At 43.4% G+C, this 16,112-nt stretch overlaps 1 protein-coding gene and 1 non-coding gene across 2 annotated transcripts; both read right to left on the bottom strand.

The window, feature by feature from the left end:
• Window positions 1–3,648: 3,648 nt before the first annotated feature.
• On the bottom strand, window positions 3,649–16,042 carry IntS4 (integrator complex subunit 4). Its single transcript, XM_080286839.1, has 13 exons — window positions 15,989–16,042; window positions 13,740–13,892; window positions 11,966–12,094; window positions 11,364–11,540; window positions 10,400–10,534; window positions 9,918–10,031; window positions 9,483–9,701; window positions 8,696–8,870; window positions 7,319–7,452; window positions 6,702–6,896; window positions 6,198–6,344; window positions 5,453–5,575; window positions 3,649–4,770 (listed from the first exon to the last, which is right to left on the bottom strand). The coding sequence occupies exons 1-13, from the start codon at window positions 16,040–16,042 to the stop codon at window positions 3,673–3,675; spliced, it is 2,853 nt and encodes a 950-aa protein (XP_080142965.1). The 3' UTR covers window positions 3,649–3,672.
• LOC145418486 (5S ribosomal RNA) lies at window positions 10,734–10,852 on the bottom strand. The gene has a single exon (XR_013900703.1). It is a non-coding gene; the product is annotated as a 5S ribosomal RNA (ribosomal RNA).
• Window positions 16,043–16,112: the final 70 nt, after the last annotated feature.

Genomic DNA, 16,112 nt, shown 5'->3' with positions numbered 1-16,112 from the left:
ATCATCATCATCATCATCACTGTGGTCGCCACCATCATCATCATCACTGCTGTCACCATCATCATCATCATCACCATTATCACCACCACCATCATCGTCATCACTATTGTCACCATCATCATCATCAGTACCGTAACTCCCATCATCACCAGTCACCTTCATAGTCGTCTTTAGAATCATGATGACGATATTGGACTAAAAAGGCTAACATTTTCACCCCTGTATTCACTTTGCTAAATTAAGCCCTCTCAGATGGAACACAATACCATCTGTTTACCGTGACCTTGAGAGGGATAATGGTGAAGGTATAAACACTCGCATGAAAAAATTGTCTGGCTTCGGCTGTGAGATATGTAGTAGTAGTCGTGGCTCGAAGTTCATGTGAATGCGAACCAGTGGACTGCAGGATGGTTACTCCCCTCCTTCAGCCCTTCATCCTCCTTTTAGGGGATAAAGAGGGAGTTGAGGGATGTTTGAATTACTGTTAGAAAGGTACCTGGTTAAATCAGTGCCACCGCGTGAAGGCGTCCCTCTCCGCGTCTGGCGTGACCATGAGGCGAAATAATCACTCCAGGAAGTCCTTATCATAAAATACATATATACCAATATCCTCTCATACAGCCCTTCAGTTATATAAAACACTACACCACCATAATATATCAAGTATACATGGCATACTCCCCTTATACTAAGAGCAATAATACTGTCATTTAAACTTGGCAGTCATTAAAAACTAATTTGAGTGCGGAAATATCCATATCACATTGAATTCATACTTATACACCTACTTTCTCCCTTATATTAATCTCGTATACAATGAATATATTACGTATACGTGGCATACTTGCTCTCTGACTGCGAGCTGTGATATGGCCATTCAAATACCTCGTTCATATAAAACTACTAATTTGAATCACACACCTGTACCACGTCGGCCCAGCTGTCTAACTACGACCTTGGACAGGGGTGCCAAGTATAGCTGAAGACCCAAGTACAGAAAACTCCAGAAGCGCTACATGCTAAACTTGCCCTCACAAACCGCCACCTGAATGCTATTTGAGTATTGCTTGAAAGGTTTATTGGTGTAAAAATATGCAAAACATCGACGGCAGGTGGTAGGGGCTTACTCGCTCCTGGGCATTCCTTGAGCAATAAACCCCAACCATATCTCATACTGCAACCCATGGACCACATTTGGTTGGAGCGCCTAAGTCCACTAAACGATCTGGTATCCACTTAGATATATAACTACTACCCAGCGCAGTAAATGGCTCCCTGGGCTGCACACCTTCTGGCTTTTCACTCATAGTCCGAGTAGATGCATGATGGGCACCTCATCTACGGCCCCACCTACTAGTGCGATAGGCCTTTTTATTAATAATCCATCCATCCATCATTGTCCCATTTTCGTCGCAGATGGAGCGTGGGAACTTAGAGCAAGACCATTCTGTCGTGGCATATGTGGCGAGGGTGACCAGCAGCTTTAGGTCTAGGGGAAAACACGCTAAATTGGCATTCTTGTGCCAACACATGGCTGTGGCACCTCACTTTTGATTGCTACCATTATACAGGTTCACAAAACAGAATTTTTACTTCGGTGTGCTACTGATATTGAAACATTTTCCAAAATTAGTTGTTGAAGTAGTTATCTCTCTCTCTCTCTCTCTCTCTCTCATTAGTGTGTTCAGTTACCGATGATAGGCTGCTATTAATATCTGGTTCAGGGTCATTCAATACAATATTGATAAGAAAGATTCGGCAAGAGAGGGGGTGGGGGAGGTGGAGATTACGGGAATGGAACAAAAAATATGCTCAGCTGGCTTCTCTCTCTCTCTCTCTCTCTCCTTTGTGCATATTGTCCTGTTGCATTGTTTTAGATCAATGGATAAGATTTATTAACGAACTCGTGTATTCTTACCAGCATTTTTAGCAGTCTCATATAATGGGATTTTTTTTTTTCCTTCCGTGACAATGATGTATTATAGTCCATTTTATTCTTGCTGCCATCAGACAGTTTTATTCAGATGAGGATAAAGATGTTGGTGATAGGACAAAGTTGTATCTGTATGTTAAGCCAACTTTTTTTTTTTTTTTTTTTTTTTTTTTAAGTAGTAGCAGTAACAGTACTAGACCTCATGGTAGTAGTAATAATATTTTCAACCCCAGGTTCATCTAAATGCAAACCCAGTGGACTGCAGGCAAAAATTTCCTTGCTTGTAAAGTCCATCCTGCATTTAGAAGGTAGTTAGGGGATTGAGGGATGTTTATATAACTGAGCAACTCCACTGCCTGGTCCTATCAGTGCCATCACATGAAGGCATCGTCTTCCAGTACCAGTGAAACAAAAGTATCGTTGCATGTCTTTTATGTCGCATAATTTATAAAGGGTCCAACATATTTGCATGCATTGGCCTTGGTCACCTAATGGTGGCTCTTCACATTGCTTGATCTCTGGCAGCCTCCCTATTCAGTCCCTTTTCCCTGAGGTCTCACTTGACTTCGTCCCACGTCATTTTTGGTCTGCCTCTTGCACCCTTACCCTTGATGTTCACACTTCTCACCATCCGCATCCAATTGTAGTCTTCCATCCTCTCAGCATGCTAACCTTCTCAATCAACCCCTCCTCATCACAACACCCAAATATTCCAGTCCTGTCATTCCTCCCCAGTCCCATCCTTCTTCCAGTGAAACACAAGTAAAAAGGATAAACAGAAGAATGACACCCAGATCTGAGAAAATTGTTTATTAGGAGGATATAACAATTTTGGCCTAAGCTGAACATGTATGTACATAAAAGTATGTTCTGTTCATAAGTAAAAAGGTTATTTTTGAGACAGTGTTCTCACTTACTGTATAATTAAAAAAACAAAAAAAAAGTCCTTGAAAACTTAAGGGGAAAAAACAAAAAAAAAGTACAGTACTGTACTGCATATAATTGACTTAGCTCAGGTATTTAAAAAGGCAAGGTAAATTCGGGACAGAGTGACTACCTCTTTTCCTCTCAGGAGGTTTGGTTCTACAATGGACAGTTACAGCGTCAGACAGTAACGAAAGGATACATGGAGAAATTAATTATGGAAATAATTTAGATACAGATCTCTTCATTATCTCTGAGATACTGAATACACTGCATCAGTTATTTTAATAGTTATAAATTAATCAGATACGATTGTTAATGACAATCTGCATTACTAAACATGTTACTGCAAAGTATTAAACACAATGCAACATGTCACACATGTGTAAAATAGAGATTTTTTTTTTAACTTAATTATGGTTTAGTAGTTTTTACACAATTTAACTAAGATTTTTAAAGTTTAGATTACTGTACATGTGAATGACGGCAGGATTCATTTTACCGGTCATCCTGAGTGATAATTTGTCCTGTTTTTACATTTTTCCTTTGTTCCTGGATCTTGCCTCACTGTATCTCTTGAGTGGAAATTAGGGTTTGGATAATGATAACATGATGATGATCATGACGAAAATCATGATAATGGAAAAGAAAAGGTGATGATGAAGATGATAATGATGCAAATGATGACAGCAATGATAATGATAATATAAATGATAATATAAAAGCCTTAATAATGGAATAATGGGTGGATAAGGTGTGGATGATGATGATGATGGTGACAATGGTGATAATGACGATGATGATGATCCACCAACTCAAATTCCTTTCCTAACAGTTTTTGGCCAGACCAGGACTTTAACAGGCTTGACAAGTTGGATGATGGTGGCTGAATCGTCCGCCTTGGCCAGTGAATGCCTACGTGCGGCCAAAACCTCCTGGTCACTAAGATCCAGGACCAACGAGAGACCAACATGACAAGCCTCCGACCAGGACATCTGTGCCGAGACCAAGACTGTCGTTAAAAGCCTGTATGTACCAGGGGAGACGAGCCTAAGATGACTTTTCTGGGGTACAACTAGGTGCGTCGAATGATCCGGATATGCTACACGGATCCGCAGGGTTGAAGGATCGGGTATGTGTGATATTTCAGCGTCCAGAGGTACCCCTACAACTAGTCCGGCACTCAGTTTGTGGATCGTTTCGCTGTCACTCTGGGGTTCGATGATTTCTGCCGAGCACATGTGGACCTGTGCAGGGTTGCTTATGGGGGCCAGAGCAGGTACAGGGTGGGACAAGAGTAGTGGTTGAAGTATCCTAGCCACAGCACCAGGTCGAGGCTCTTCCAGTTGACTCAGTGCCTCAAAAACAGCCTCTAGGAATGAGTCTGCACTTAGTTTCTCATCAGTCAGGTACCTGTGTAGAGCCTCAGTGTGCTCTAGGAAATTATCACACAGACCTAGAGCTGAACCAGTGGACCCATGAACAACATAGACCAACTGGAGAGCCAAAGTGCGGACCCGGAGGTTTCTAATACTGGCTTCCTCCGCTGGACTCAAATTTGTGAATGCATGTCGTAGTCTAAAGGTTGTCCTGAGAAGCTGGTCTACGTTACTCTTAAGGGCTCCACTCTGCTGTATGGATAGGGACGAGGGGGTGAGCCAGTTCCTCGTCGACAGTATCTTGCTGAAGAGTAACATGCACTGGGTATATGAGGCTGCAAAATGGGCGGCTGGAGACAGGGCTGGGTCTATGTCGGCCAGCTTGATAAGATCCGAGTGGACGGTCTGATAAATGGTCATGCGTAGTTGGGTAGATGAGCGGTCCAGATTGGCCACCTTCTCCATGGACTCCTTCAGGAACTGCAGAGTGTTGGTGGATACTGGGACGCTTGATGGCTGCCACTCCTCACCAAGCTGCCGAAGTGATTAATACATCACAGTTAATACATAAACAGCAAAAACACTGATTAGACTTTATACAGTATCTATACCCTGTACTTCCCACTACAGCTAAAATAATGTGAAGGCAGCACTCTAAGGTATGTTCTTGGTGGATCAGGAGGCTTTTCAGCACCTCCACCTCAGCAGTTTATTTTGCCTTCTACATTTTAACATTTGTATCGCTTATTGTATCGTATCATTTATAAAGACTCCAACATCCTTGCATGAGCTGGCCTTGGTCACCTAATGGAAGCTCTCTGTGCTGCTCAATCTCTGGCAGCCTCCCTATTCAGTATGTTATTTTGGCCTGAAGAGATGTGGATGAGTACAGGATTAGTTGCTGCCACTTCTATTGATGAAGTTTGTATTGTATACAACTGTCAAAATTCTCATAACTGTAAAAGTATAAATATGTACTGAATGACAGTGAATTTTGTAGGAATAACTGGCGCTTCTAAGAAACAAAGAACAGATTACTAAGAAAAGATGATGAGAAATCTCCACAAACACCTAGAACATCATCTCATACCGAGTGAATGGAAGGTGGCTGCCTCTACCTACCATCAACAGAACTCTTTTCCCACCTATGGATGAGGTGAGGTAGGGTCCAGAGAACAAGAGAAGGATTTTTTTCATAGCAGGCATAAATGAATACCTTGAGAACTGGTACGAGCTGTGGCATTGTGTCTCTGAGGTAGGCATAGTGGCGGAGGGTGTGTTGCTCCAGTAGTGGTACGATGGTGGTGCATTTGACAGCGGCATTTAGCACCAGGATCAACTGCAGATACACAAGAAGTAAATTAACATCACTGCAAAGTTCATGCTAGGCCATTATTGCATTTTTTTTAAATCTCTATGCAGTGGCACCAATATACTGTAAGTGAATGGCTCTGCTGCTCACTAATACAAACATCCATCAACTCCCTCACTATAATCCAAAAGGAGGATGGTGGACTGCCGAGGAAAGGCAACTTCAGCCTGCAGTCTACCAAGTTCATGTTTCAGAAGAGCCCGGGACAACAACTGCTACTACTACTACGACTACTATACTCATTTTATTCTAACCTGGCCTAAAACTGCCATCTCTTCATCTTGAATGCTGCGTTACAGCAGTATATTAACACTCAATATGAAGCTAATCATGAAGAAGTGCTATAGAAAGGATGTGAAGCTGAAGTGCTGTTTTTCTGTCACTGGGCTACATGAAACAAGATTCAAAAGGGCAAATTCTGGGCCAAGTTAAAGTGAAGAAACTACAGCATAATTCCCTGGGGACAGGGCAATATGGAGATGTTTTTTTTGTGGCCACCCCTTATGGACTTAAGGTGTCTGGCTATAGGCAGACAGACAGATAAATACACAGATAGATACAGTACAGTATATAGATAGATCATCCTCACCTTACAGATGTACTCGGAGTCTTGAACGCTTGGCTCCACCCCATCAAAGTAAGGGTGTATAGCCAGTAGCTCTGTGACAAGCGCCCACACCAGAGTTGGGTGGTTCATGCCCAGACTGCGTAAACACCTGTGAATACTGCGACGGTCCTGGAACAAGCAAACAGTCTTGTTACGGAGGATGTTATGTCTACCATACTTATCTATCCACTGATCCTGGAGTAACTGAATAGTGTTATGATCATTTTGTTCGTTTCGTTTACAAAGGCTCCAATGTGCCTGCATACATCGGCCTTGGTCACCCTATGATGGCTTCCCATGCTGCTCAGTCTCTGGCAGCCTCCCTATTCAGTCCCTTATCCCTGAGGTCACACTCTATGACTTCGTCCCAGGTAATTTCAGTCTGTCTCTCACATCCCTACCCCTGACATTCACATTCTCACCATCTGCACACGTCCACACAATTCAATACAGGAAGTGAAGGCTTATGTGATGAATGGACAATACCTGTGGATAGCGTCGAAGGTTATCCAGCAGAGCCGTTACACACAGCTTGACGGATGATATTGTGGAGAGTACTGTGGTGGCCAGGAAGGTGTGTAGGCATTCACGGATGTCCAGGGAACTATCCTTTAGGGCATGAAGGATCTCCTCCAGTTGGTCGGCACGGAGAGTTATTAGGCCAGCCACTTGCTGTAGTACCTGTAATGGGAGGATAATGGTAAAATACAGCAGCAGTAGTAGTTGTGGATCCAGGTTTATCTGTATGTGAACCTGGTGGACTGCTGGCTGATGCTGCTCCTCTCCTGCAACCATCCTCCTTTAGGGGGATAGAGAGGGAGCTGAAGAATGTTTGTATATCCAAGAAGTTCTGCTACCTGGTTATATCAGTGCCACCACATGAAGGTGTCTTTCAACTGCACCAGGGAGAGGGTAAAATGATAAAATGGAAGAAGAATGATTATGTTTGATGTAAGAAAGTCCTCTCACACTGAATGGGTTAATAAAAACTGTCTCCCTTCTCCTAAACTGAACAAAGCTGAAGACAGTAAGGCTGAAAAACACAATATGTCCTCAGACTAAAGAGATGTGGATGGAATTTACTGTACCAACTCTTAGCGTACCTGTATAGCTTTGAGGCGGACTTCTTCAATCTCATCGTTGAACATGTCCACTAGGAAATCCAGTGACTGGTTGGCAAACTGCGTGTTGTTCAATGCCAGGGCACAGATGGAGTCCAGGGTGGCATTACGTACCTCTGTCATACATACAGAACACAGTAAGTGGTGGTGATACCAGGACTGATATAGGCTAATGCAGGTAATGAAAGGAGCAGAGAAATGAGAGGAAGAGGTGTAAATTTTATGGTGGGACTAGTTATGACAGTATGACTGGTACTGCTGTGAATGGGTTACAAGAGACAGAGGGAAGAGGTGTAACAAATGGGAACGGCATGTAATGTACAGCATGTTCACAGGCAAAACTCTATTGTACTTCAAGTGAAATGACCTTAACCCCTACGCGCCGGGGGAAAAGTATAGCCGCCGCATGAGGGGTGGACGGAGACCGCTGGGTGATGGGAGGAGCCACAAATGCAATCCCGCCACAGTTTGAACTGGCTGCCATCTGATCTCATCACCAAAGGGCTGGGAGAGATGCCTGCCACCTGAAGCAAATGTGCCTCAGTCTTCTCTGTGACTTAGCCAGGTGCTGAACGATGTTTTCTGAACTCTCCTTGTCTGATTCCGTTCCTGTCTCACGCAGGCCCCCTGCCTGATCCACCCCGCCAAGGCTCTGCCGAGGATACTAGGAAAGAGCCCAGTGATAGTGCCATAGGATGTGCCTTGAACACCACTATGACTAGTTTATCTAGTAGTGGAGAAGTTATCACACTGAGAGCAAAGACAAAGTTGGGGCCGCCTGCACACACACAAATACATCCTGCTTCCAGCGCCAAGAGTTGCTCATCTTCTTCACATCCTTACTCACTGATGCAACCACCTGCTGACCTGGGGATGCTTTCATTCACAAGAAGAGTTGGTGAGTAATATGGTATTTAATGTGTTTCCCTAACTGCTATACTTTCCCAGATATGAAGGCCTGAAAAAAGGCTATTTTGGGAAATACTGCCAAAGGGAGAGGGCGGCCATGTCCAAAACATTCCTGGCGTCTAGGGGTTAAGTATAGTAAGAACTGCCGGCAAAGAAGATAAAGCTTTGTGTTTAGGTGGGAAAAAAAAAAAAAAATTATATTACCATCTTCTATCTGTATTTCCTGCTGCTTATGATCTCTGGTCTTTTAAACACAGTGTGTCCACACATCTCAAAATGAGTGAATCTTAATTTGGCTCTGTTATTTTATTTTTTTCTTGGAGGGAACAATCTTGTGGGCTTCTGGCCTTTGGTTCCTTCATCCTAGCATTAAAAGAAAGAAAGAATGAGTGAAATAATAAGGCCTTACGACTTACTGCATTACAAGACACACCTCCACCTCTGCCTCACCTAAAAACTCATCCTCCAGGCCATGAACAAATGCGCCACAGGACCCGGTGTTGATGATGGACACGGAATCTGCCTCAACCTCTTCCTTGGGCTTGTCATCTGCCCAGCGTTTACCCGTGGACCACTCTCCTGACGATACTAATGCTTGTACACGCTCATGGGCTGAACGCTTCCTCTGAAATTCATAAACTCTCATCAATCAAGCCACCTCTTAAAATGAGCTATGACAATCACCATCCTAATCCTTAGTCCCACCTAAAAGTTGAGTTGAGGTAAGAGTCATATATCTATCTATCTATCTATATATAGCCAGAAGCCTTAATCCTATAAGGGGTGGCCACAAACAAATTGCCTCCATATCGCTCTGTCGCCCCCACCACTTCACTGCCCTCCCCCCGACTTACACCCCCCTCTCTCATATACCTCTCTACTCCATCCCTCCACTCATCCTTGGTCTCCCCCTCCCTCTCCCCCCTTCCACTTCACTCACATACACTCTCCTCATCAGTCTCTCTCTCTCTCCATCCTCTCCACATGGCCAAACCACCTCAATGTGTTTCTCCTAACACTTCCTATCACATCCACATCCACACTGCAACGCTCCTTTTCAGCCACAAGACTGAAAAACAATGAGTGACAAGAATCACCAGCTGGCCAGGTAAAATGGGGATCACAATCATTCACATATTAATCAAGCTCAAGGATTCCTGGCTCCATTTCACAAATGAATCTATTAAGGGAAAAAAAAAAATAATGGCAAAAGGCTTCCAATCTCTCCCAAACCCACCTTCATATTAGACATCAACTTCTTATCCCACGTTTGCTGCAAAAACCACTCTGAGACCCCATTCAGCATCCCAAGAAGTGCAGCCGCCTGAGTCCTGACACGAACACATATATCATTGACAGCAGAACACAGCTGAGAGAAGGCGTGGTCCACCAGACGCAGAGGCTCGTCACTCTCAGGAATCGGGATGAGACGTTCTGGGTCACTGTCTGCCAAAACCTGGAAGAAATTGCAGTTTGAGCACCTGAACATGGGAGGTGCTATTGCTGCTGTTATTGTATCAACTTCAGGCTTATTTAGATGTGAGCCGAGTGAAGTACAGTATAAGAAATTGGTCACTTCAAACAGGTACTCTTGTGTGTTGTTGTGAGGAGGCTGCGTTACAGTACAGGGATGGTGGATTGTTTGATAGGTGTATCGTGTGTTGGTACTGACCTTAATGGTTTGTAACGCTGCTTCTCTAACACACTGGTAGTCATCAGTCAGGGCCTTGCATGCACTATCATACACCTCACCAGGCACTTTGACACCCTTCTCATGCACCATCAACTGGGGAGAGGGGGAAAAAAAAAATCAGTGTCAATTATATCACATTACTCACAGTCCATACTCTACTACCAGAAAATTCTACAGCATGACACATAACATCACATCCTACATTCTACATTAATATTCCTTCATTAAATATAGATATAATTACATCAAGGACACTGTAATGTGTGTGTAATTTCACCATCAGTATCATCCACACCTCCTTCCCACCTACGGATGTGGTGAGGTAGGATTATGGGAGCAAGAAAAAATTATAATTTCAACTACACATATTTATGACAACTCAAAGCTTAATATTCATCTTTCAGCCGTTTATAACACTAATAATTGTGGCAGTGTGAACAATTTCCCTCTCATTGTCATACCAGGGCATTGAAGGCAGCCGTCCTGACCCTGTTGTCCTGGTGTGCCGTGTGTGTTATAAGGGTGTGTGTGATGGAGGACTGCACCCGCCCTGCTTCTGCTGGACACAGGCTGCCCACCGCCTCCAGTGAACGCACCTGTGTGGTAAGATGGTGATGAATTATACACCACTTAATCAGTTGAGGTTAGTCTGCTTCAGATGTTAAGGCTCCAACATCATTCATTCATTCATTGCCAGATGCCATGTATCCCAAACGGGGTGGCCAAGGGCTTAGAGTTAATTGTTTTACAGGGAGGGGCACTAATCCTCCACCAACCCCACTTGACACGTAGGGATGCCAACAGCATCTGGTGTTCCCAGGCGGTCACCGTTCCAAGTACTAACCAGACCCAACGTTGCTTAACTTTGCTGATCGGACGGGAAGCGGTGTACTCAACGTGGTATGGCCGTTGGCATGTTTGTTCAAATTTTGTCCAAAATTCTCATAAAAAACAGAGGCTTTGTACAAAATTATCATAAAAGCTGGGGTGTCCAAAATTATTTGTAAAAAAAATGAGGGCCTATCCACATCTTTCTTGTTCATTTGTTTGTATTGTTTATAAAGGCTCAAGATGCTTGAATGCGTCAGCCTTGGTCACCTACCAGCAGCTGTCTGTGCTGCTTGATCTCTGGTAACTTCCCTATTCAGTACCTTATCTCTGAGGTCACAGTCTGTGACCTCGTCCCAGGTCTTTTTCAGTCTGCCTCTTGTAACCCTACCCACAACATCCACACTTCTCACTTTCCACACCCAACTGTCCTCCATCATCCTCTACAGTTTTAAAAATAAAGCTCCTACTGTAATAATGAACACAGCATTTATTCCTTCCTATGGCTCTTTCTCTATAACACTAACAGAATGATAAACATAGCACTGAACACAATAAGGAACTAAGGCATCAAGGATCGTGCCGCACAGTACTTACCACAACAAGGAACTTAGTGCTGTTGAACTGTGACAGAGCCAGCTGTATGGCCTGGTCCTGCATCTTGGGGTCCCTGGGGTGACACTGGGCCAGGGCGCAGGCTGTGTGTACAACCTGTGCAATTACCTTGTGTGACTTGCTGCGCTGACCAACACTTAGCACATCCTCAAAGATTGGCTGAAAATGATCAATGTATGTAGTAGCACATCCTCAAAGACTGGCTGTAAAAGATCAATGTATGTAGTTGCATAGCTATGGGGGGCATGGTGGGGCCCTGGTCCCCCCTCGGTCAGGCCCATCTCTAATGGCTCACCTTTTTGAAATTTTGGATTATTTAATATTTACGGATAGTGAAGCAGTGCCCCCCTACCTCAGAATAGGTCTTACACACTAATTTTATCATTTCTTGTATATTCAGCACCTCTGCACACATGTAAGCAAGTAAGAAAGGCTTAAAAAAAAAAGTATCCATATTGTCTATCTGATGAAAATACAGTACAGTGCGGCCACCCCTTCTGGGATTATGGCACCAGGATCCAAAGTGATAGATATGTTAGACTCACACAGCATATTTCTACAGATACAGCAGAGAGCAGACTTACTTGTGCCTGGGCGTGTGTGGTGACGATGCTGGCAAGGAGAGAGAGAGCCTTGCTGGTGATGATGGTGGGCAGGGAGTCCATCTGTATCAGCTTCATCAGACCCGCCACCACCTCATTCTGCACATCACCCTGCATAACACCATTCACAACATTTACCTACACATCTCGTCAGGTGATATTTCAATACATTTATGTTATATTTACTCAGGGGCGAGAAAGGGCCAATCAATGAGACCTTAAATGTTAGAAATGAGCTACTTAGCCCAGGTCCCTAGGCTACTAAGTATATAGGGCAAAGTGGGACTGGATTTTGCCGTAGTTATATTTTGAGATCACTGACCATTCTGGCATGTACTGTGTACGCTTTTTTCTCACTTGATGGTGAGACGTACGAATAAATCATTCATTTTTTTCATTCATTGCCAGACGCCATGTATCCCAAACGGGGTGGTCAAGGGCTTAGAGTTAATTGTTTTACAGGGAGGGGCACTAATCCTCCACCAACCCCACCTGACACGTAGGGATGCCAACAGCATCTGGTGTTCCCAGGCGGTCACCCATCCAAGTACTAACCAGCCCCAACGAATAAATTAATCACCTTAAAAACCAGTAACAGGCAATCACATACTACCCCCTTTGGTTGTATAATGTAATTCTTTTTAACTAAGTGGAGGCTTTTGTCCTTTTTGCAGCTTACTTCCTGTAGCTCAGTGGCTGAATAAGGCAATACTGTGGCACAACATTCTTTCCATTGCCCTTCTTCTTAACTAGAATCATATTCGTTTATTAATCTGTTGCTGACGCTCAACACACAGGAGGGAGAGATGGCAAGTATACACCAATACCCTTTTTACTCTATCTTGGCCAAAAATTGCCATCTTTCCATCTTGAGTGCTGAGTTGTAATAGTAGATAAACACTAGAATATGATGTAAGTTATAATCAAGTACTAGGGAAATGATGTAGAGCTACAGTATTGTCTTTCTCTGCAACTGAGCTAACTGAACTAAGTTGCAAAAGGATGAAAATCTGGACCAAGTAGCTAAAAAAAAAAATAATAATAAAAATAATGATAATAGCAATACTAATAATAACAGAATAAAGTGAACAGTGTACAGGAGAGCTTCAGGTGCAGGAAGGGGGTGGGGCTAAGATACTGAAGTTTAGAGTATTAACACCTTCAGTCCCATTATGTATTTACTGCTCTATTTTCCCTGCTAGTGGTAGGTGGTGGCGACCATCATCCACTCACTTGATGTAGTGCTGCCTACTTCTTGCTTAGCCTTTATCATTCTTTTTCTGTGCCTGCCCTCCTCTCTTCCTATTTCTCCCATCTTTCCTGTCACTACTTAATGCTTTTCTTTCCGTTACAGGTGGCTTTACATTGAGTGACAAGCCAAATGGTTTCCTGTAAGCCAAGAAACCATTTACAATGCTGGGTGGTAACCATATAACCAAACCATACATGCTCCCTACGTGTCAAGTGGGTTGGTGGAGGGTTAGTGCCCCTCCCTGTAAAACAAATAACTCAGAGTCAAATGGCCACCCCATACGGGATTATGGCGTCTGGCAATAGATAGATAGATAGATAGATAGATTTTCCCTGCCTTCAGACGATTATTCAGTGACAATATTCACTCGTGGAAGAAGTTAAGTTGAGCTATTTTTAAACCCTCCAGTTCAAAGAATTTCTCAAAAGTGGGGTAAATTTGTCTAGAGGTAGATAGAATAGCCTGCATCATGCAACATCCAACAGACATGGCAGTGGTATATACCGTAAGTGGGAGAGCATTGTGTATATCTCCAAGAGCCGGAAGGAGCAGGTCTGGTTGGTCTGTGTCAAGGGCTGCTGGGTTGACCTCACTGTGGTCCACGGTGCGGCTGCGTCGGACCAACTGCAGCCTCTTAGCCGGACGTGGGCCATCCTCCTGTGTGGCAGGGAGTAATGGTAGGTACCAGCCCAGTATTTTACACCTACATTGCATTATCATCATCATCATATGAAAGGCTCGCATGAAAGGGTTTTGGTGACTACATTAACATACCAGTATGACTTTGGTGTGGCACGAAAATTGTAGCTCAAGAGTACGAGCATTTGAAATGGGCTGTTAAGGAATGCATTTGGAGCGTAGTGAGTACATCATACATGAGTATTTATTGCTGAACCTAACCTTAGCACAGGCTGTGTGGTCATCACTGTTAGCTATAATGCTGTCAGCCTGTTGACACCAGAGTTGGAACACTGGTGCAGGCAGCTGCCACCACTCATTTCAGGTGTACGTCCACCATTTGTGGGTTGGTAGGTAAAATGAGTATGGTACCCAGGGTAGCATCTACGGGCAGTACCGGTAACTGTGGTACGGTAACCTGCATGATGCAGTGGCACTGTATCTCATGATAGTTGATGGATGACACAATAGCTACTGGCTCAAAGGCCTAAGTTATGGAGATAAGCACCACAGCTAAATACCTCATACCATCTACCCCAACCTATACCTTTAACCAAAGCATTTTTGCTGGACTAGCCTTGCAAATCAAAGTTAAATTACTCAAACCTAATTACTTGTCCGTGACGAATGGAAAAATGACAGTAACACATAGGAGGCTGTGTTTACTGACATGATAAAAGTTTGGGCCATATGGGTCCTTGTAGCCCCGGGAACCGTGTACAATGCCAGGGTGGTTGACCTTACACCCAAGAAGCGCCAGTGAGGATACACAGCCACGGAACTGCATTCTCATTAGTTTTTCTTTCACTTCATTTACCGGTATACAGACTTCAAATACACTGGCCTTGGTGACTTAATGGCAACTTTCCATGCTGCTTTATCTCTAGTGGCCTCTCTATGAATTCCCTTATCCCTCAGGTCACATTCTATGGCCTCATCCCATGTATTTTTTGGCCTGCCTTCCCCAGCTCCACCCTCAACATTCACTCCCACCTTTCAAGTTGGTCTTCATCCAACGGAACTTGGTCACTCATAACTTGAATATTAACTTGAGGTTGCATGAAATTTGGTGAGTCATAAATACAAGGTAGGAATGAGTCTCCTTGGTTACTAGTCAAATTTATTCTCCAGTCTGACTACATGCTACCATCAGTTAAGCGTTTAGGGGTTAGGGGTTACTCATTTTACTCTATCTTGGCCGTAATTTTCCTTGTGTGTAGTTCAGTGGCAGAGTAGACAATACTACAGCTCTACATCCTTTCCATTGCACTTTTTCATGACAGGCATCATATTCTAGTACTGATGCATTCTTCAAACTCAGTATTTATAATGAAGAGATGGCAATTTTAGGCCAAGTTAGTGTAAAATGAGTATATTGATGTACACATGAATGTAATGATGGTCTTCATTCAACTGGAGTGTAGGGACCAGCGGCTAGGGTACTTAGTCCATACATTTACTGCAGGAATTACCAGTCACCAATCCCTGAGTAGCATTATGTAGCAATAATTTATCCATCTATAGCCAGACACCATAATCCCATTAGGGGTGGCCATTTGTCTTTGAGTTTGTTGTTTTATGGGGAGGAGCACTGACCCTCGACCAACCCACTTGCTGACACGTAGGGAACAGCAATAAACCCAAACCAATCCTTGAACTTAAACAATTTAAGGACCACATCCATCTGGAGTACCTGAGACCATTAGACCTCCAAGCACCTGTTTAACATGCATTAACTATAAACATAATGGCTGGTACTGAAATTCTGCCGCATCATATATTAAAGGATTAAAAGTATGGTGCATGAGGTAAGAAAATAAATATTATGCAATACAGCTTAAAATGCAATGCCAGTTCATTATACAGTAACTAGCGGCTATGGATTGGGGTATAATAGTTGCTCATGTCAGTTTATTCCATCGTACATACGTGGCTGTAGGTAAATGTAATATTACAGTACTTCACAATCAGGTAATGAAAGAAAAAAAGTAATATCAGGGAACAAATTTGAGAAAGCAGTTATCAGTTCAGCATGTAATACCAATAATACGTCATGGCCGCTGTTATATATTTACCACAACCGTCTGACAGTACTCCGCCAAGGCCCTCTTCTTCAGTAAAGCTGCCATGGCGTATATTGAGTAAATTAGAGAGGGTTCATAACTTTCCAATGAAACAAATTTTACGATAATATAGACG

Source organism: Coenobita brevimanus, chromosome 114 (assembly GCF_032717465.1).
Source record: "Coenobita brevimanus isolate Jiangsu-jjx chromosome 114, ASM3271746v2, whole genome shotgun sequence".
In the NCBI taxonomy this organism is placed as follows: Eukaryota; Metazoa; Arthropoda; class Malacostraca; order Decapoda; family Coenobitidae; genus Coenobita; species Coenobita brevimanus.
Note: the sequence above shows the minus strand (reverse complement) of the source record. Positions and strands in the feature narration are given on the sequence as shown.

What these genes read in the sequence shown, in the direction of transcription:
- IntS4 (XM_080286839.1), bottom strand. Translation starts at nt 16,042, where the DNA reads ATGGCAGCTTTACTGAAGAAGAGGGCCTTGGCGGAGTACTGTCAGACG. An exon ending in ACCTTCGACGCTATCCACAG is followed by an intron (nt 6,345 to 6,701) that starts GTATTGTCCATT and finishes TGCTTGTTCCAG; the next exon opens with GACCGTCGCAGTATTCACAG. An exon ending in ACTCCGAGTACATCTGTAAG is followed by an intron (nt 5,576 to 6,197) that starts GTGAGGATGATC and finishes GTGTATCTGCAG; the next exon opens with TTGATCCTGGTGCTAAATGC.